The 21,500-nt window shown below is 35.2% G+C and overlaps 1 protein-coding gene across 3 annotated transcripts in view; it reads right to left on the minus strand.

Moving 5' to 3' along the window:
* Positions 1-753: 753 nt before the first annotated feature.
* Positions 754-21,500, minus strand: part of COP1 (COP1 E3 ubiquitin ligase) — a 262,696-nt gene continuing 241,949 nt past the window's right edge. For all 3 annotated transcript variants that reach the window (XM_004476672.4, XM_004476671.4, XM_023584129.3), the window contains exons 19-20: positions 3,335-3,379; positions 754-1,345 (exon numbers count right to left, since the gene is read on the minus strand). In XM_004476672.4, coding sequence (XP_004476729.2) covers positions 1,328-1,345; positions 3,335-3,379 — 63 coding nt within the window. In that variant the 3' untranslated portion in view covers positions 754-1,327. The remainder of the gene's footprint in view (positions 1,346-3,334; positions 3,380-21,500) is intronic.

Consider the following 21,500-nt stretch of genomic DNA (forward strand, 5'->3'; position numbering starts at 1 on the left):
GAAGCTCCAAAAACTGAAATTTCCTCTAAATTTGAGCAAACTAATTTAGTGGTTAAACCTGACTTTAATTGATGCATGGCTATTTTTAACTTTTATTATTCCCATATAATTGAGCATTCATACATTTTGCTGCATAAATATAATTATTTGATTACAAAGTTGTTCTATATGGTTGGGGGATGTTATATAACATATAGTATGCATACTGTATTACTTCTCTAAAATTCAGAAATCCTTGATTCTAAAATACATTTGGCCTCAAGGGTTTCAGATACCGAAACGTGGACTTGTAGTAAGTTTCAATCATTTTTAGTGGAGGACATTGGGGTAGTCTGATTACTCTCATCGTTCATATTCTTCCAAGCTTCTCCAAATGTCTATTTTTATAAAATATTCGTAGAGTAAAAAATTCTATTTATATCTTTAGTGAAAAAGTGTTCAGACTTTTAAAGTAGTTCTTCACTTTACTTGGCTGACCTACTGCTCTCTTTTGACTACTAACTTCTTTCCTTTTACAACTTGAAAAGGACTTATAAAATTAAACAGATAATCAAAGAGACTATGTAGCTTGGAAATTATGTATATATGACATTTCAAATGCAAAAGCTGGGCTGTTTTTGGAAACAAAAATTCTCCTTATGTTTGAATATGGTCTCAACAGGTCAGAATTTTATGTCCTTGGTGAGATCCGAGAGGCTGGGGAGTAGACACTTCCCTCATGATAGAAATCTGTTCAGAGAATGAAGAAAGAAATTCATAAGGTAAATTTATTAACCTTACACCTAATGTAAACATTAAATTCATTGGAAGGAATCTATATAGTTTACATCTTATGTTGACATGCTGCATCATTCCAAAGGATTTGGGAAAAAGGGACCTTACAAATTATTCACTGATATGTTATTCCACAGTTTGTGCAGTACTATGTCTTGAAAAGAATATCTTTTACCACATTTGGCAAAAACTTTCCCAGCTCAGCTGTGGCTCAATAAACTTTTATTTTTTGTTATTTATTTTTATTTAAAAGAATGTTTCCCTATCACAAAAATTAGATAACCACACCACCAACAGCAGCAAAGTCCATGGAGTTACATTGATGGCAGAGAGTTCATTGGGTATTCCCAATGCCCCAAAAGTCATAAAGAATGAAGGGGAAAAAAAAAAAAAAAAAAAAAAAAGGAAAAGAAAAAGTACTCAAAGCAAAACCAAAACCTATGATGACTCTGGGGAGAGATATCACATGACAGTTTCTGTTTCTTCTCTCATTGCCAGCTCAGATGTACATCAGTAGGATCAAGTACAATTTGACTTGCATAAACCAAACTCTTCATACCAGCTCTAGCACCTAATTGGGGAGGGGGAAAAAAAAAGGATCAGTTTAATAGAATAGTTTTAAAGTACAGGAAGAATTTAATGGGCCTTCATTATATTTACCAATGAGAACCAAATCAAACAAACATTTCCCAACTGGTAAAATATTCAAAAATTTGAAGGGATTGGACAAAAATCCTTTCTTACTTTCAATTAACAGCTGCATGAACTCCTTCAGATCAGTTTTCTCCACAGTTAACTACGTAAACAACATAAAACATCTGGATACATGAACTGGCTGATTCTTATTATTAGCATGGATATAGCATTTTTTAAATATATGTTAGTTAATTTTTGCACATTCTTTAGAAAGTTTAGGATTTTAATCTATTTATTCCCATTGAAAAACACTATTTTATAGTGCTCAAGGTATGTGAGGCTTAAAATCTTGCCTTTTACTCAATTTTCTAGTCAATCATCTGGTGTCATAATGTTTTGTTAATTTATAAAAAGAATAGACATGACTGAGAAAGGACACAGAGAACATATGAAGACAATTATGAGAAGCTGTCACAATGATTACAGTAGATGGAGGGTGTAATCTACGTGCTAAAGAATTAAATGTGCAAATTTTCCCTTACTGTTCTGCTAAGGCCTGATTTATCCCCATGCTTCCATAATGATTTTGGTCTTTACACTTGGTGAACAGGCTACTTAACATAAGAGGCCATGTCTGCTGAACATATATAGTTCTGTGCTCCTGCAGATACACTAGCAATCCCAATAGCTGCAAAGGTAAAATGTGTTGAAGAATAGTGTAGCTTTTTCAATATATACCTTGCCATGAGAATAAGACAAAGAAGGACTAAGACTATAGAGAGTCTCTTAAAACAGAGATTCCAAGATCTTCTAAACTTCTTGCTTGAGGCTTCCAGAATGCAACAAAAGTTGATCAGTTCAAAAGCCTGACGTTCATATTTAAGCTGTCCTTTGTTCTTTACAAAGGCTTTCCAAACAAAAAAAAGCAGCACAGAAAAGGAGACTACCATATAAATTAATCTGACCAGCTAACAGGGAATTTCTTTTGCTTTGTGTCTGTTCATTTCATTTTCATAGCGCAATGTATTAAGCTTGGATGGGCTCCATTGGTTGCTGGGTCATTTTCCTCTTAGGAACAAGTAAGGGATAAGTCGAAGAAACACATGGCAAAATTAATGCCAAGTGGCAGGGCAAGTAATACATAACATAAAAAAATATTTTCTGATATTTTCATATGAACAGAGAATATGTAGAAAAACCAGGTAACCTGAGAATTAAAGTTAAGTACTAATCAAATCCATATACTATAACCTATTCCAAAATGATGTTTTGTTTAAAAAGTTCTCTACTTAGAGCTCAGGATTTCTTTATTCAATGTATTGTGTCAAAGTGCTAAATCTTCGATGGTATAATTACATAAAATTTTCACTTCCTTGCACTCCTGACTACAAAGAAAAGCATGTGGAAAACGATGCATTTATGACTAACGCTGCGCCAAGGGACATTCAAGTTTTCAGATTAGAGTAATGGCATGATCACATGATCAATCTTCACTTTATCACAATAATTGTTCTAAAAATTTTTTACATTTGAGGGGAAAAAACCTATGTTAAGAAAGAGAAGGAAGAGAAACAGGCAAGAAAGAGTAAAATATGAGTAAAGATGCTTAAATCTATGGAAGTCTACTACTATATCTTGAATCTTGTCCAGTGAATGCCCTGTGGGTAGTTGTACTGGTATAATAAAAGGTAAACAGTGCTATCAATCCATTCAGCAGCCATATAATCTTATACCAGGTATTATTATCTTCTCCATAGTTGCAAGCTACCTATTCTTTTCACCTCCATTCAAACCATTTCCAAGGAGACAGACTCATGATTTGGAATTATCTCTAAGGCTTAGCACAACTGTATATTTCCATGTCCTGCTCTAGTCTGAAAAAAATGGATCTGAGTTTAAAATGGAGAGGTATGAAATAGCTTACCTTAATTGTACCCTGACTGTTAGCAGCAATCAGCACATTGGATTCCTAGAAAAGAACAAGAGCTTTTAAAGTATAGAGAAGGATTTCCTGTAGAACAATGCAAGAGAATAATTTCCTCTTCATCCCTTTTTCTTCACTCCAACCTAAGACACCAATAGAAGCTAAATTGGAGAACAAACTTTAACTCGGTTTTAACTATGAGCTTCAAAAGCAAAACACCATATTTTGAAGTTTACGTTTTAATAAAAAAATATAAAGTTGGAAGCAGAATAGGAAGCTTTCAAACGTAAAGGGGGAGGGGGGAAGGGAAATAGCAAATAGAAAGAAAGCCGAGAGAAATAAAGTCTGAGATAAAACACGAACAAGAATAACTTGTGAAAAACAGAGTGAGGTTTTCCACCTGAAAACCTCCCTTCATTCATTTTCTCCCATAAAACACCAGTAATTGAAATAAATGCTGCCAACATCTTTGGCACATATCTATATGGGTAGCCATTTGGTATTATGAAAACAAGAAAACAGGAATATTCATTAGGGAGAGGGAAGGCTATCTTTCTCTATTCTGTCATTCATCATATGTATTTTTAATAACCGTGAATATTTGAAAGAGAATGTGAGTTTAAAATATTTTTTTTTTTTATATTCAAAGTCTTCAGAAAAAAACCCTTTCTTTGAAGAGAAGGATAGGAAAAGGAATGGATAAGACTTAGTTCACCAGAGAGAGTAAGAGAAAATAGGAAGACTTGAAACAGCCTCCTGTTGTATAGGGCTCTGGAGCTTGGAAGTATACAGAAGTCTTTTGCTCTCCAGGGTAGGCAGCTGATAGGAGGTAAAAAGATTCAGATTGGCTTTTTTTTTCCTTTATTTTTTTTTCATGTTACATTAAAAAAAAAATATGAGGTTCCCATAAACCCCCCACCCCCCCTCACCCCACTCTTCCCACATCAACAACCTCTTTCATCATCGTGGCACATTCACTGCATTTGGTGAATACATTTTGGAGCACTGCTGCACCACATGGATAATGGTTTACATTGTAGTTTACACTCTCCCCCAGTCCACCCAGTGGGCCATGGTAGGGCATACAGGGTCCAGCATCTGTCCCTGCAGTACCACCCAGGACAACTCCAAGTCCTGAAAATGCCCCCACATCATATCTCTTTTTCTCTCTGCCTACCCTCAGCAGCTACCATGGCCACTTTCTCCACATCAATGATACGATTTCTGGCTGTTGAGACCACAAGGCTGACAGAAAGACAGTCCAAATGAGAGGTATGAGAAACAGATAAAGCAGACAAATGAAGGATAGGATCAGCCTGAATATCATTTAGGTTTCATGACAAAGTGATAAGGAGAAAAAATTCCTGCCCTGTGTGCTGTGAAAGTTACTCCAGCCAAGGTGAGTGTAAGTTTACTTACTGTGATACAGAGAATCTGTGTGTGTGCTTTATGAATGCAAACATTACTATTTTCTTTCTGATTCCTAGTAGTTACTTTTGAAAAATGCTCTTTGTTATTACTGATATAAAGGGAAATAAAAAATTTCTTCCATTATCCCAAATTTTTTGTGTGACCAAAATACTCCTTAGAGTTAACAGCAAGGATCACAGCTGTATCAAGAAGGAATAAAAACATGGGGGAGGCATGGGAATTGGTGGTCTTTTCTTGGATGAAGTTTTCACTTATATTAGTATATGGGTTCTTGAAAACAGTAACTTGGATAACAGTATTCATTATTAGAATTAGTGTAAAAATCCACTTTGGGATATGACGGGCTATTTCTGGGATTTAACATGCAGAGAATAAATGCTTCGATTTTGTGTGGATGGTTGGATGTGGGAAATAGGAAGATAAAAATTTGGGATTTGTCTAACCTTTTAGTTATCTGCATTCTGAAAGTACTTGGAGTGGGTGATGAAAATCCTTAGGGAGTATGATAAACCACCCTGAGCCAGTCAAGAGACAGAACTCCTATGCCTGTCTTAGAAAAAAGTAATAGTGCACTGTGGATTTCTTACTAGCAAGAACTTCAAACAAGCTCTTTGGAAAAGATGTGTGTATTACAACTGCCATCAAAGAATGCAGAAATGAATACCCTGTGAAGACCATCCAGAAATGAAGCTGCAAACAGCCTAACTGCAGTTTGAGGAGAGGAAGGACTCTAGTCTCCAAGAAAGCTACTGCCAGGTTCTACCATCACTAGTTGCTGTGACTACCAAGAATTGTTTGCTCCCTATGCTATGTCAGAATGATGAAAAAGTATAACCCCAAAGTCTCCATCTCCTTCTGTTACTGGTTCTAGTCACTTTTTAATATAAAGGACTGTGAAGAAGGAGATGAAGATTCACTCACTCACCTGGCAGGGGTGGGGGGTGTGTGTTTCTGCCAGATACAGAGAATAATAATTCTGTAGTTCAACATTCTGATTCCCAGTGGAAGGTAAGTTTGGAAAGTGTGCTATAATATCAGACAGTATGATACTTTAAAGAAAGTCTGGTCCTGAGCCAGAACTGGGAATATTTAAAATGTAGCATTTTTGCAATGTGCTAATACTGAAGGATTAGGTTTATTATAAATAAAATAATTTAGCTAGATACTCAAGAAGGGTTTGCAGTTTGTAGGATTACCACACTAAACCAAAGGAGGAGGACATCTGATAACTATCCAACATGAATAAACACTGTCTTTTTGTAAACTAAGGACTACTATGGGAATAGTAGATGGTGTCATATTAGATGTTAACAGAGGGTTAATTCTTAACACATTTTCCTGTGGAATCAAATACCTGATTTATAAATAAGCCAACACATGGAGAGATTTCCCAGTTCTAATTTCTTTTGGGAATGACATACAATTAACAGGATATCCTAAGAATTCTCATATGAATTCTCAAAATTATTCAAAATAACAATGAAAGAAAAACAATGAATTAGCTTCTTAATATGTTCCCCTCCTTCCAAAGACTATGCACTCAAAAAAGTAATTTAAGATCGTCTCTCAGCCAGCCAGATAATAGCTTAAGATACAATAATTTTTTGCATGCAACAGAAAATATATTTTACATCTAGCATAGAGGTCTGAAAGTGATATGCTCAAGGTTATTATTGCATGTTTTGAATGATGCATGTTTGTACTTTGAATTACTGGTAATTCTCACCTGTAGTTGTAGTCTGCCAGATCCTTAATGTAAATAAGTTCTGGCTTAAAGGGTTGGTTTACTTGCTAAATAAAATTTAAATGCTAGTAAGTAATTCTCATTTCCCCCCCTCTTTCTTGGAAACTAGTAGTTTGGCTGCAAAACTCTCCTCAAGGCTAACCAAATAACTTATCCATTGCTTTCTTTTTAATATGAAGAGATTAAGAAACAAAAAAAATGGGAAAATTAGCAACAAATCTTTTATAAAAACAGAAAACTGGAAACATACACCCAAACATAAAGCAACATGTTTAATATGCCAGTGCAACTATACTAACTTATACTAAACCAGAACTGTAGCAATGCTGGGATAGTTTTCTCTTTATTATTAGTTTGCATATAAAAGAGCCATAATACCTAATACATTAAAGCCTAGAGCAATTTGAGAAATAATAATTATCAATAATTCTTCCAATTATTGGCAATTAGAAGATTAATTCCTAGAGACAGGCATACCTGATTTAAATGAGAATTAATTTTACTATAGATATAAATATACATAAAATAAACAAACATTATAATTCTGGCAACAAATGTACTGGACTTGTCTTCCACTATAAACAACTAGAAAACTGAACCAAATATATAAAATGCCAATGGACAACAGAAAGTACAGGACTGTGATTTCTGAGACAACAAGGGAAACACATGAGTCCTGCGTTTCTGCTTAGAAGAAATTTCCAGACTACATAGGAGGGAAGTAGAATCCAAACAGCATAGAGGAATATAAGCTTAAATACAAGTGTCAAAAGAATCAAGCTAATCTGCAAAATGTAGCTTTCTGCCAAAGCAAACTTCAACACTCTTAAAAGAATTCAGCAAAATCCAGACATACAGCAATGAAACATTCACAATGCACAGCATCTAACAGGCAAAAATGTGACCTAATAACCAGAAAAAAAAAAAAAATCAGTGGATAGAAACAGACCCAGAAATAACAAAGATAATGGAAGTAGCAAATGAGGAATTTTAAAGCAGGTGCTAAAATTATGTTTAAGGATTTAAAGGAAATAATGAACTTCTTGAGAAAAGAAGTGGAAGAAACAAAAACTAAATGAAACTTCTTCATCTGAAAAGTATACTATCTAAACTGAAAAATTCATTGGATGAGCATAATGTTAGATGAGTGACATTGAAGAAGAAAACATCAGTAAATCTGATAGCACAGAAAAAAAATCCAACCTGAAGCAGGCAGGGTGGCAGGGGAGGAGGCTGAAAAAACCAAAAAGATTAGAATTTTAGTGACCTTAACGACATGTTCTAATTTACATATTACTGGAATCTCAAACAGAAGAGGGAGAAAAAATACTTCAGAAGGCTAAAATTTTTCCAAATTTGAAAACTATAGGCCCGCAAATCCAAGAAGCTTAATTCCCAAGCAGAAAATAACACACGTACAAGATACATCATAATTAAAATTATTAAATCTTAAAAAACAGCTAGAAGAATAAAGACACATTACATAAAGAGGAACAAAATCATTACCTAATCATCAGAAACAGTGCAAGCCAAAAAGCAATGGGGCAATATTTTTAAGATACAGAAAGAAAACTGTAAGCCACATGTAAACTAAGATCTACATAAAAGAATAAAGAATGCTGGAAATGGTGAATATGTGGTTAAATATAAAAGATGTCTGCTTTTTTGTTTTAAAACATTTGCCTATTTAAAGCAAAAATAACACTACCTTATGACGACTATAACACAAATAAGTAAAATATATTCCATTAAAAACACAAATGATAAAAGGGAAAAACAGAGGTATATGTTCTAAGGTGCTTACATTATACATAAAGTGGTAGAATATAGTTTGAAGATAGATTATGATGTTAAACATGAATATTATAAACCTTTGAGAAACCACTAAAAAATAAAGAGGCACAGCTAATAAGCTAGTATAAAAATACTCAATAACAAAAAAAAAAGAGAAGAAATGAGCAATATGGGAACATAAAGCAGATAGGAAGGAAAAACAAATTAGCAAGATGTCAGACTTAAACCTAATCACATTGATATGTAAATGGTCTAAATACTATAATTTAAAAGAAGAGATTATAAACCTAATGAAAAAAGAACAAGACCCAAACATATACTATTAGAAATACACTTTAACTATGAAAATACCGACAAAAAGCAAAAGGAGGGAAAAAAGACATATGTGTGTTATGTGGCTTAGTTACATACTCCAAAATAATCTTAATTATAATCTATTCTTGTTGGTATGAATCCATTGTAAATAGGCCCTTTGGATGAGATTCCTTCCGTTAAGGTGTGGCCCAACTGAATCAGGATGGGTCTTACTCCCATCTTACAGAGAAGGCCACAAGGAGAAAAGCCACAGGGAGCAGCCAGAAGCTGGAAGTCAACAGAACGCACAAGGGAAATGAGAACACAAGGCCATGTGCATTGCCATGTGACTGAAAGCCAAGACTGCCTGCCAGTCAGAAGATACTGGCTCAGGGAAGAAGTGAGACTTCTAACCTTTGAAACTGAGTCAATAAATTCCAGTTGTTAACTGAATCTACTGCATGGTATTTGTTTTAGCAGTTAAGAAACTAAAACACTAATGCAAATATTAATCATAAGAAAGCTGGGATAGCTACACTAACAACAGAAGAAGATCTAGAATGCTAGCCTCTTGAAACTGCTGAGTTGTTAATTGTTGGCCTTTTTTTTTTTTTTTAAATGTATAAGGCTTATTATATCAACCTTTTAGGATTCAAATAAGATTTCCCCTATATGAAGTGTTTCTGATTTGGGTCTTTAAAACCTGTAAACCCTTTTGGGCCTTTTAGACTTGCATTCAAGGAGAGTTTCTGTCTTCTAAAGTCATTTTCCTAGCATCATTTCACTGTAGAGAACTGGCAATCAAAATCCCCTCAGGGAAACTGAAGAGTAACATACAATTTTTTTAGCCACTAACTTGCTTCTGTTTTTCAATAATGTTTAATTCTTATTACAACATTGACTTAAATATTCACTTTTAAAATGAAAAAAAAAAAAAAAAAACAGAAGAAGTCGATTTAAGGACAAGGAATATGGTCAGGGATAAACAGTGACACTTCGTAATTAAATAAAGATTAATATATTAAAAAATCCAAAATGAATATATTTATGTACATCTAATAACAGAGCTTCAAAATATACAAAGCAAAACTTGATAGAATTGAATGGAAAAACAGAAAACTCCACATTTATCTTTGAAGATTTCAACACTCTTTTTGGAATAATTCTAAGAAAAGACAGAAAAACAAAGATACATATAAGACTTGAATAACACTATTAAAACTAAATTGAGCTTATTAATATTTACAGAACATTCTACTTAAATGACAAAATATGCCAGCTTTGCAAATGTATAAAAGTATTCACTGAGACAGACCATGAACAAGACCATAAAACAAATCAATAAACTTAAAGGACTGAAAAAAAATACCAAGTATGTTCTCAAGCCAAACAGAAACAAAGAGAAAACATAACAAAAAGACACCTGGAAAAATCCCTCACATATTTGGAAATTAAAAAAACATGCATGCCAATAAAACTGAGAACTCAGATGAAATGCATTCTATGAAAGACTTAAATTCCCATATATGACAGAACAAATGAAAAGAAATAAGATGAACACTTCCAAACTCAATTTATGAAACAAAACCAGAGAAAGACAGCATAAAAAAAGAAAGCTAGAGACTAAGTACCTTTATAAACAGATGCAAAACCCTTAAAGTATCAGTTGTGTAAAAATAAAAAATGCACCATATCCAAGTGGGAGTTATTCAGATATTTATGTTGGTTTAACATTTAACACCAACAAAAATCAATGTGATTCACCATATTAAGAAAATAAAAGAGAAAAACTATACAATTGCAGAGAACATATCTGACAAAATTAAATATCCACTCATGATAGAAACTTTTAGTAAACTAAGAACAGAAGGGTACTTCCTCAACATAATGAGGAATAACTTCCAGTTCACCTCATACCTAATGGTAAAAGGCTGATCTCTATCTCTTTCAGACTGGGAACTTGGGGAGGATGCTTGTTCTTACTACTTCTATTCAATACTATATTAAAATTCCTATCCAGTGCAATAAGTCAAGAAAAAGAAAAGAAAAAGTGAAATGGTCTTTATTTGCAAATGACATGATTGCCTAGGTAGAAAATCCTAACAAATCTTCAAAAAGCTATTAGAACTAATAAATGACTTCAGCAGGGTTGGAAGATATAAGATAATACACCAAAATCAATTTATTTCTAGTAATGAATAATTAACAAATAGAGTTTTAAAAATACCATTTATAACAGCATCAAAAGTACAAACTGCTTAGGAACAAACAAAATATATATATAAAAGTTGCACACTGAAAATTACAAAACACTGCTGAGAGATAGTAAAAATACCTAAATAAATGGACAACGTTATGTTCATGGACCAGAAGACTTAATATTGTTAAGAGGCCAACTCTCCTTAAACTGATCTACAGATAAATGTAATCCCAGCAATTCCACTTCTAGGTATTTATCCAAGAGAAATGATAACATAAATTCACACAAACACCTGCTTACAAATGTTTACAGCAACTTTATTTATAATAGTTCAAAACTGGAAACAATGTCTAAAACTGGTGAATGGATGCATAAACTGCTGTGGTACATACAATAGAATACTACTTGGCAATAAAAAAACCCCACAGATGCATGTAATAATATGGAGACATTTCAAAAATGTCATGGTGAGCAAAAGCAACCAGACTTTAAAAAGTGCATATTATATGATTCCTATTATATGACATTCTAGAACAAGCAAAACTAATGTAGGCTGATACAAAGCAAATTTGCTAGTTGGTGGTGGTGGTGAAACTGACATGAGTGAGCATTTTTGAGTGATGGAGATGTTTTAAACCTGAATTTAGGTGGTATTTACACTGTGTATACATTTGTTGAGGTTCATGAGTTAATACACTGTAAATGTGTGCATTTTCCCTTTATGTAAATTATATTTCAATAATGTTGATTTTAAAAAGCATAAAATGACCACCACATGTATGCACCGATAGAAATACATCTACTTTAAATTCAATATCCAATCAAAAGTCATTATTTATGATTTAAGAATTTCCTGACTTCTTAACACAATATATAAATCCTTTACCTCTACTCTATTTAGAAGACCTCTATAATCATTCAGCATAATGAAAGGACACTTTTTGTTAAAAATTCTTTTGCAGAATACAGAATTTAACTATCAAAAAAGGTAAATATTTTTTGTCATCCCTCTCTAATTTGATGTAAAATAAAAGTGGTTTTATATGTAAGTCTTGCTATTCACCATGATAAACACCTTTCCCCTTCCACTTACTCCTTTTTTAGCCAGAAGAAATAGTCTTATTAAATTAGAATATGTCCTTCCCTTACTTAGAATTTATTTCTCCAAATGTTAAGCATTGCAAAACTGACTTCTCATCTCAGAATAATAATGTACACATTTTGCAGAAAAAAATGGAAATAAGTGAGACATTACATTAATAAATTTGAATATTTAATCAAATTGAAAACATTCCTATTTTTAAAAAAACTTACCAAAAAGACTCAAGAAGAATTAAAAAACATTAACCATCCCTTAGTCAATGAAAAAATGAATCAACTACCAAACAATTTTTCTACCTCAGGCTTACAAGACTTCACCTGCAAGTTCAATCATATAGTTAAAGGAACAATTCCAATTGGACATGAATTTTTCCACAGAAAAAGAGGGAGCCCCTCTAAACTTGTTTTATGAAGTTAATATGCTCATAAATCAAAACTTTTCAAGGACAATGCAAGAAAGGAAGATTACAGGACAATGTTATTCATGAACACAGATGAAAAAAAAATTCCTAAACAAAATAATTAGCAAATCAATTTTAAAAATATATAAGTATTATATCCTGACCAAGTTGGATTTATTTCAATGATGCAAGGTTGGTTTAACATTACGAAAAAATGTTATCTATCACATCAATATTTAAAAGAGAAATAGCACATCATATTCAATAGATACAAAAGAAGTAATGGACTTCACCTTCATGTATGACAAGAACTCTTGGGAAATGGACTTGGCCCCGTGGTTAGGGCATCCGTCTACCACACGGGAGGTCCGCGGTTCAAACCCCCAGCCTCCTAGACCCGTGTGGAGCTGGCCCATGTGCAATGCTGATGTGCGCAAGGAGTGCTGTGTCACGCAGGGGTGACCCCGTGTAGGGGAGCCCCACACGCAAGGAGTGCGCCCGTGAGGAAAGCCGCCCAGCGCGAAAGAAAGTGCAGCCTGCCCAGGAATGGCGCCGCCCACACTTACCGTGCCACTGATGACAACAGAAGCAGACTAAGAAACAAGACGCAGCAAATAGACACAGAGAACAGACGGGGGGGGGGGGGGGGGCAGGATTAAATAAATAAATAAATCTTTAAAAAAAGAATTCTTAACAAGCTGAAGAATTGAAGGAAACTTCCTTGTAATGGTATCTATACAATTCCCATAGCAGACGTTATATTTAATAGTGACATATTAAAAAGTTTTCCCTTTGGTGACAAACAAGATAGAGGAAGAGGAAGAAGAGCAGCAGATAATCCAATAGCAAATGGGCAAGAGACTACATCTGGTACTTGACAATAAGGAAATTCAAATGGCCAATACACATATGAGAAGACAATCAACTCCAATAACATCAGGGAAATGCAAAAATTAAAGCCACAATGAAATACCATTGCATACCTTTCAAACTGTCAGTATTTAAAAAGTTTGACAATATCAAATGTTGGTAACAATATGAAGTAATTGGAATTCTTCATATGATCTGCAGGAAGGAGTATAAAATGGTACAATCACTTTGAATAAATGATTTGGTATTATCTAGTAAAGCATTTCCTATAAACCAGAAATACTACTTCTAACAAAACACCTCAGAGAAACTCTTACTTATGTGCACAAGAGAATGTTCATCGATGGTAAAAGTCCAAATCTGGTAACAACATAATGTCCACCAACCACAGAATGAACAAATTCATCGTGTATGTTCATTCAATGGAATGAAAGGAATGACTGACAGGTACAGATAACATGGATAAATCTTATAAACAATGAGTCTCAAAGATACACGTCATTAAAGAATATATACACTATGATTCTATTTGTGTAAAGTTCAAAAACAGATACAACTATTTTGTTTTGGACTGAATATATATCATAAAACTTCATAAGGACAAATAAGAACATGATAAACATAAACTCATCAGATGAATGGCTTCCTCAAGGTGGAAAGGAGAGGGATGTGGTTGGGGAAGGGCACACTGAGGTAACAGTAATGTTCTATTTCTTAATCTGGGTAGTAATTACACAGGAGCTTGCTTTCTAATTACTGTTTAAATCAGGATACAAGAAAATTTTTCTGTAAAGGGCCAAACAGTAACTATCTCACACTTTGCAAGCCACAGACAATTCATAAACAAATGAGAGTGCCTGTGTTCCAATAAAACTTTATTTACAAAAATCAGGGTTGCATCTGGCCCATGGGCAATACTCTGCAAATCCTTGGTTTAAACTGTATATTCATATGTTTTATACACTGTTCTGTATGTCTGGTATAGGTTCAATAAAAATTAATCATCTCAAAAAATATGAGGAAAATAAAAGTCACCCATTATCCTATTACCCTATGTGCATTTATTCCAATCTCTTTATATATTATATGCTAATTTGCATATTATCTGAAAACAAGAATCAAGCAGTATATATCCATTCCTAACATTTTTTAAGTGTAAAATACCAAATTTCAAAGGTTTGTTCCTTGTTTTTTGCAAGGGTACCAGCATATCATTTAACATACTAGAAAAAGGTGACTTCATAAATAGAATCTATAACAATAAATTCAAAAAGTATATTACTATTCTACTTTAATCATATGAAAGAATTTCCTCATATAGGAAACTAAAAGAAGTTGTTTCTGTGCCAGATAGGCATTATCTGGCACAGAACTAGGTTGACACAAGGTTAAAAAACAGTTCTTTGAGACCCTGGACAAGTCACTTAAATTCTCTGAACTTCAGTTTCCTTTCCTACAAAATGCTGACAAATATGCATCCCTCAAGGCGTGTTTTGACACCCTTCTCTTTCACTATATTTTTCTTTTAATATTTATTGGTTTACTTGAATAAGCAATATATACAATGCAGTAAAAATTCAAACAATACAAAAGAGCAGGGGAAAAGGAATGCTGTGGCAATCTTCTCTTCATCACCTAAGACTGGCCTTTAGGTTCTCTTATAGAAAAAGGAGCTCCAAACAGCTCATTTCTGAATTTGTAGATGTATCAACAATTGGCTTCCAAGATTAAATAGGCCAGAACTATATAAGGCATAATCTCTATTTCTAAAATAAAATGGACTCAACACGTGGACAAGATATAAATACTACATAGCCAGTGTGGCAGAATAGAATAAACAGTCTTTGGGAGTCAGGAAAACTTGATTTCAAAGCTCTAACACAAACTTCTAACATTTCCAAACTATGTCATCATGGGCAAGTTACCTAACTTCTCTGAATTGCAGTCTCCTCAACATATAAAGAATGCTAATTAAAACCAAGCATTTTTCGCTATAACCAAACCAGACAACATACATAAAGTGCCTGGTATGAAGTATGTGTCTTATAAATGATTGTTCTTTAAGTAAGGGGAAAGTCATCTGTAGCTGAGGTATTCAAGAATGGCAAGCATGATCAAATGAGTAAGAAGAAAACTAGACTATCATGGAGGCTAAGAGAAGAGTTTAAGAAAAAGTAGCCCAAATTGCCGCAAATCATGAGAGGTTGAAAAAGATTGTTTACCTCTAAATGAGAAATGTATGTTTTCATTCACCTATGTTTTTTAAGGTTTTAATTGTTTATATTTTCAATTTTTAAATGTACAAAATAAAATTTAGGGGGAAAAAAAAGAAAAGATTTTTTACCAATAGGTTCTTGGATTTTGGCTATTAGATGGTGTTGGTGACTTCTAAAAGCAACACTACCTAGTGGTCAAATCTGTAGCAAAGAGGGCCTTTGCACAAGACCCTGGCTAATTCAGTCATTAGAACTTGATTTTGCTTGATTTTGACAGTAGCTTCTTCAGAAAGGTTTCCTTGGCTTTCAAGGTGACAAGATAACCAAAATTGTTCCCACAGAGAAATGTCCATCATCACAGTACTTTCATGATACTATAGTGCCTTCAGCATAAAGTTTATTAACTTCATGCCATTTTATTCATCCATTCATCATTATTACAGTACGTATTACATACCAGAAATCATTCTGGATACTGCAGTTCTGAAGATGAATAAGACATAATGACTGATTTTGAGATTATAGACCAACAGGGAAATCAGACTTTAAAAAAGAAAACAGCTAATTATTATAAGAACTTTATTACAGATTCAAAGTGGGAACATACAGAAGGGAGTGATCCTCTACCTAGGATAGAAAAAAAGGTTTCAGAGATAAGGCCTCATATGGAATACGGAAGAGTAAAAGTTGAAGTTTCTCAGGTGAAAAGGATGAGGATATTTTAGGTACATGAACAGGAAAATGCCATGAATTGGTAAGAAAATGGTATTTGGGGATGATAAAGAATTGTGTGGTTCGAAAGCAGTTTGTGTATTAGTTGATGAGATGAAAGAGAAAGTTGCGATAAGCATGCAAACTAACTACCTAATACCAGTGTGAGGATTTTATTTGTGGATAACAAAGAGTTTCTTTGTGCAAGGATAGGATTACTTTTTCTATTGGTGTTCAATTTCCTTACGATGCCTCAGCCCTTCTGAGATACTGAGAGTCATCATCTTTAATTCTATTCCCTAACAAAACTCTTCAATTCTACATGTACGAAGTGAAATTCTTAGAAGAAAAAATAATTTTAAAAAAGTTTTATACAAATAAGGAGAAGATAACTGGATCAAACATAGTTCAGAATTTTTTATGTGAGTATACTGGACATCTTTAAATGAAAGTATGTTTATAATTTATGAGGTCAATTTTTTAATCTTTTTAAAGATGGATGTTACATATAGACGTTTCATGTTATTCTTATTTCCTAAGGAAACTGAATACAGAAAAACACTGTCTCTGGGACCACGCCTCAGCATGGTCCCAGAGGCAGTCAAAGTAGATACAACCTCAGGTACTGGTTCTCCTGAGGGCTACAGAGATCCACAGGTTCTATGGTCAAAGCAGATGGCTCTGGAGTTCAGTGCCATGTCAGTTGGCCCTCTTTGGAGTTTCTGAGTGTGTTCCTGAGTATGATGGAATTGGACTCAGATGTGACCTTTCTATACATGCCTCTTCTGTCACTTTTACTGGACCTGTGTTTGTCACTGGGGTTAGTGTATACTCAGGAGACCTGAATCTCTGGACTGTCCATGTGACAGCCAGGCCCTGAGCCTTGGCAGACTTGTAACTCCTACCCTCTGATTTACTGGACTTACCCCAGCCAGTGAACAGGGAGGTGAAGAAGGTCAACCACCACACCAGGGAGTCAAGAGTGCCTACAACTGCAATCAAGACAGTTGCATCCATCATTCATGTGGAATCTAAGCCCCCTCTCAATATAGAGGTGGAGTAGACATGGCCAACTCAGGGTTCACGGGATGGAGGAATAGAGTATGGATAAGAATGGATTTGCTGATCTTCTACTATGGAACTATTGTGATTAGTAATGGAAGAAATTGTAGCACTGATGTGGAGAATGTGGTCACAGTGGCTGCTGAGGGAAGGGAGAGGGAAGAAGAGATATGATGTGGGGGCATTTTTAGGACTTGGAGTTGTCCTGGGTGGTACTGCAGGGACAGATGCTGAACATTGTATGTCCTACCCTGTCCCACTGGGTGGACTGGGGGAGAGTGTAATCTACAATGTAAACCATTATCCATGTGGTGCAGCAGTGCTCTAGATGAATTCACCAAATGCAGTGAATGTGCCACAATGATGAAAGAGGTTGTTGATGTGGGAGGAGTGGAGTGAGGAGAGTGGGGGGTATGTGGGAACCTCCTATAGTTTTTGAATGTAACACTTAAAAAAAAATAGAGGAAAAAATAAATAAAAGAATTATATACCATGCTCAAGTGGGCTGTATCCCAGGTATGCAATGGTGGTTCAACAAAAGAAAATCAATTAATGCAATATACCACATTAACAAGACAAAGAGAAAAACCATAACATCATCTCAATTGATGCAGAAAAAGCATATGACAAAATCTAGCATCCTTTTTTTGATAAAAACACTTCAAAAGATAGGAATAGAAGGAAACTTCCTGAACATGAGAAAAGGCATATATGAAAAATCCAGTTAATATCATGCTCAATGGTGAAAGACTGAAAGCTTTCCCTCTAGGATCTGGAACAAAACAGGATGCCCAGTGTCGTCACTACTATTCAACATCATAAGGGAAGTTCTAGCCAGACCACTTAGGCCAGAAAAAGGAATAAAAGGCATCCAGCAAAGCGGATTTGGTTCAAATGATAGAGTGTCTGCCTACCACATGGGAGGTCCAGGGTTCAAACCCAGGGCCTCCTGACCAGCGTGGTGAGCTGGCCCATGTGCAATGCTGACGCATGCAAAGAGTGTCATGACACACAGGGGTTACCCCCATGTAGGGGAGCCCCGTGCGCAAGGAGAGTGCCCTGCAAGGAGAGCCGCCCCGTGAGAAAAAAGCCCAGCCTGCCCAGGAGTGGCACCGCACACATGGAAAGATGACGTGGCAAGCTGACACAACAAAGAGAGACACAGATTCCTGGTGCCGCTGACAAGAATGTGAGCAGACACAGAAGAACATACAGTGAATGGGCACAGAGAGCAGACAATGGAGGGGGGGGGAAGGGAATAAATAAATAAACCTTTAAAAAAATAAATAAATAAAACGCATCCAAATGGGAAGGCAAGAAGTCAAACTTTCATTATTTGCAGATGACATGATTCTGTAGACAGCAAGTCCAGAAAATTCTACAACAAAGCTACTAGAGCTAATAAATGAGTTCAGCAAAGTGGTAGGGCACAAAATAAACATACAATCTGAGGAGGAAATCAAGAAAAAGAATTCCATTTCCAATAGCAACTAAAAGAATCAAATACTAAGAGTAAATTTAACCAAGGATGTAAAGGAATTACATATGGAAAACTATAAAACTTTGTTAAAAGTAATCTAAGAAGAACTAAACAAATTGAAAGACATCCCATGCTCATGGGCTTTAAGACTAAATATTGTCAATTCTACCCAAAACAATTTACAGATTCAATGTAATTCTAATAGCCTACTTTGAAGAAATGGAAAAGCCAATTACTAAATTTATTTGGAAGGATAAGGTCCCTCAAATAGTCAAAACAGTGTTGAAAAAGAAGAAAGAAGTTGGAGGACTCACACATCTTGACAATAAAGCTTACAACAAAGCTACACTGTAGGTGGGGGACTTGGCCCAGTGGTTAGGGCGTCGCCTACCACATGGGAGGTCTGAGGTTTGAACCCTGGGGCTCCTTGACCCGTGTGGAGCTGGCCCATGCACAGTGCTGATGTGTGCAGGGAGTGCCGTGCCAAGCAGGGGTGTCCCCTGTGGAGGGGAGCCCCACGTGCAAGGAGTGTGCCCCGTAGGGAGAGCCGCTCAGCTTGAGGGAAGGTGCAGCTTGCCCAGGAGTGGTGCCGCACATGCGGAGAGCTGACGCAGCAAGATGATAAGCAAAAAGAAACGAAGATTCCCGTGCCGCTGACAACAACAGAAGCGGACAAAGAAGACGCAGCAAAATAGACACAGAGAACAGACAGCTGGGGTGTGCAGGGGAAGGGAAGAGAAATAAATAAATAAATAGATCTTAAAAAGCTACAGTGGGTGATACAGCATGGTATTGTCACAAAGACAGCTATATAGACCAATGGAATTGAATTGAGAGTTAAAAAAAAAAACCTCACCTATGGCAACTGATTTTTGACAAGGCTGCCAAGTCCACTCAATTGAGCAAGAAGAGTTTCTTCAACAAACGGTGCTGGGAGAACTGAATATCCATATGCAAAAGAATGAAGGATGATCCCTATCTCACACCATGTATAAAAATTAACTCAAAATGCATCAAAGACCTAAATGTAAGAATCAGTACTATAAAAAACCTAGAAGAAAATGTAGGGAAACATCTTCAGGATCTTGTATTTAACAATGGTTTCTTAGACTTTACAGACAAAACACAAGCAACAACAACAAAAATAGATAAATGGGACTTCATCAAAATGAAAAGCTTTTGTGCATCAAAAGACTTTGACAACTTACACAATGGGAGAAAATATTTGGAAACCTCCTATCTGATAAGGGTTTAATATCCAGAATATACAAAGAAATTCCACAACTCTACAATAAAAAGACAAATAACCCAATTAAAAAATTGACAAAAGGATATTTCTCCCAAGGGGATAAAAAAAAAGGCTAAAAAGCACATGAAAAGATGCTCAAAATCATTAGCTTTTAGGGAAATGCAAATCAAAACTACAATAGGATACCATTTTATACCCACAAGACTGACTACAATTTAAAAAAAAAAAGAGAAACATGCAGGTATTGGAGAAGTTGTGAAGAAATAGAAATGCTCATTGTTGGTGGCAATATAAAATTGTACACTCACTGTGGAAGACAGTTTAGCAGATCCTCAGAAAGCTAAATATAGAATTACCAAATGACCCAGAATCCCTCTACTAGGTATATACTCAAAATAAGTGAAAGCAGAGACTAGAACAGATATTTGCACACTGAAGTTCACAGCATAATTATTCACAATTCCCAAAAGGTAGAAGCAATTCCAAGTGTCCATCAACTGATGAATGGATAAATAAAATGTAGCACATACTAACAATGGAATATTATTCAGACTCAAAAAAGGAATGTAGTTCTGGTTTATGTGACAACATGGATAAAACTTGAAGACATTATGAGGAGTGAAATAAACCAGAGACAAAAAGGATAAATAACGTATGATCTCACAAATATGAAATAATTAGAATAAGCAAACTCATAGCATTAGAACATAGACTACAGGTTACCAGGAGCTAGGTTAGGGGTAGGGAATAGGAAGTTAATGCTTAATTTGTACAGAACTCCTATTTGGGTTTATGGTAAAATTTTGAAATGGATGGTGGTCATAGTAGGACAACATTGTGGTGTAATTTAACAGCACTGAATTACACATGTGAACATTAAAAGGGGAAATCTTGGGAAACGGACTTGGCCCCGTGGTTAGGGCATCCATCTACCACATGGGAGGTCCGCGGTTCAAACCCCAGGCCTCCTTGACCCGTGTGGAGCTGGCCCATGTGCAGTGCTGATGCGCGTAAGGAATGCCCTGCCATGCAGGGGTGTCCCACGTGCAAGGAGTGCGCCCCATAAGGAGAGCTGCCCAGCGCGAAAGAAAGTGCAGCCTGCCCAGGAATGGTGCTGCCCACACTTCCCGAGCCACTGACGAAAACAGAAGCGGACAAAAGAAACAAGAGGCAGCAAATAGACACCGAGAACAGACAAGTGGGCGGGATTAAATAAATAAAAAAAAAAGGGGGGGGAAATCTTAGGTAGTATATATGTTACTAAAATTAAAAATTAAAAGATAAAATAGGACTATACAACACACTGAACCCTATTGTAAATGGACTATATTTAATAGTACTATCTTTAAAATGTTTTTATGAAATATAATAAATATACCACACTATTCCAAGGTGTTATAAATAGGGTAGTATATGGGAAAAATTACACCCTAATGTAAACTAGGGACTATATATAGTTAATAGTATAATTATAGTATTCTTTCATCAGTTGTAACAAAGGCAACACACTATTGGAAAGCATTAATAATGGGAGGCATACGGGAATGCTGTCTTTTTTTTACATGATTTTTCTGTAAACTTAAAACTTGTCTAATTAAAAACTTAAAAAGATT

The sequence above is a fragment of the Dasypus novemcinctus genome, chromosome 13, assembly GCF_030445035.2.
Source record: "Dasypus novemcinctus isolate mDasNov1 chromosome 13, mDasNov1.1.hap2, whole genome shotgun sequence".
Classification (NCBI taxonomy): Eukaryota; Metazoa; Chordata; class Mammalia; order Cingulata; family Dasypodidae; genus Dasypus; species Dasypus novemcinctus.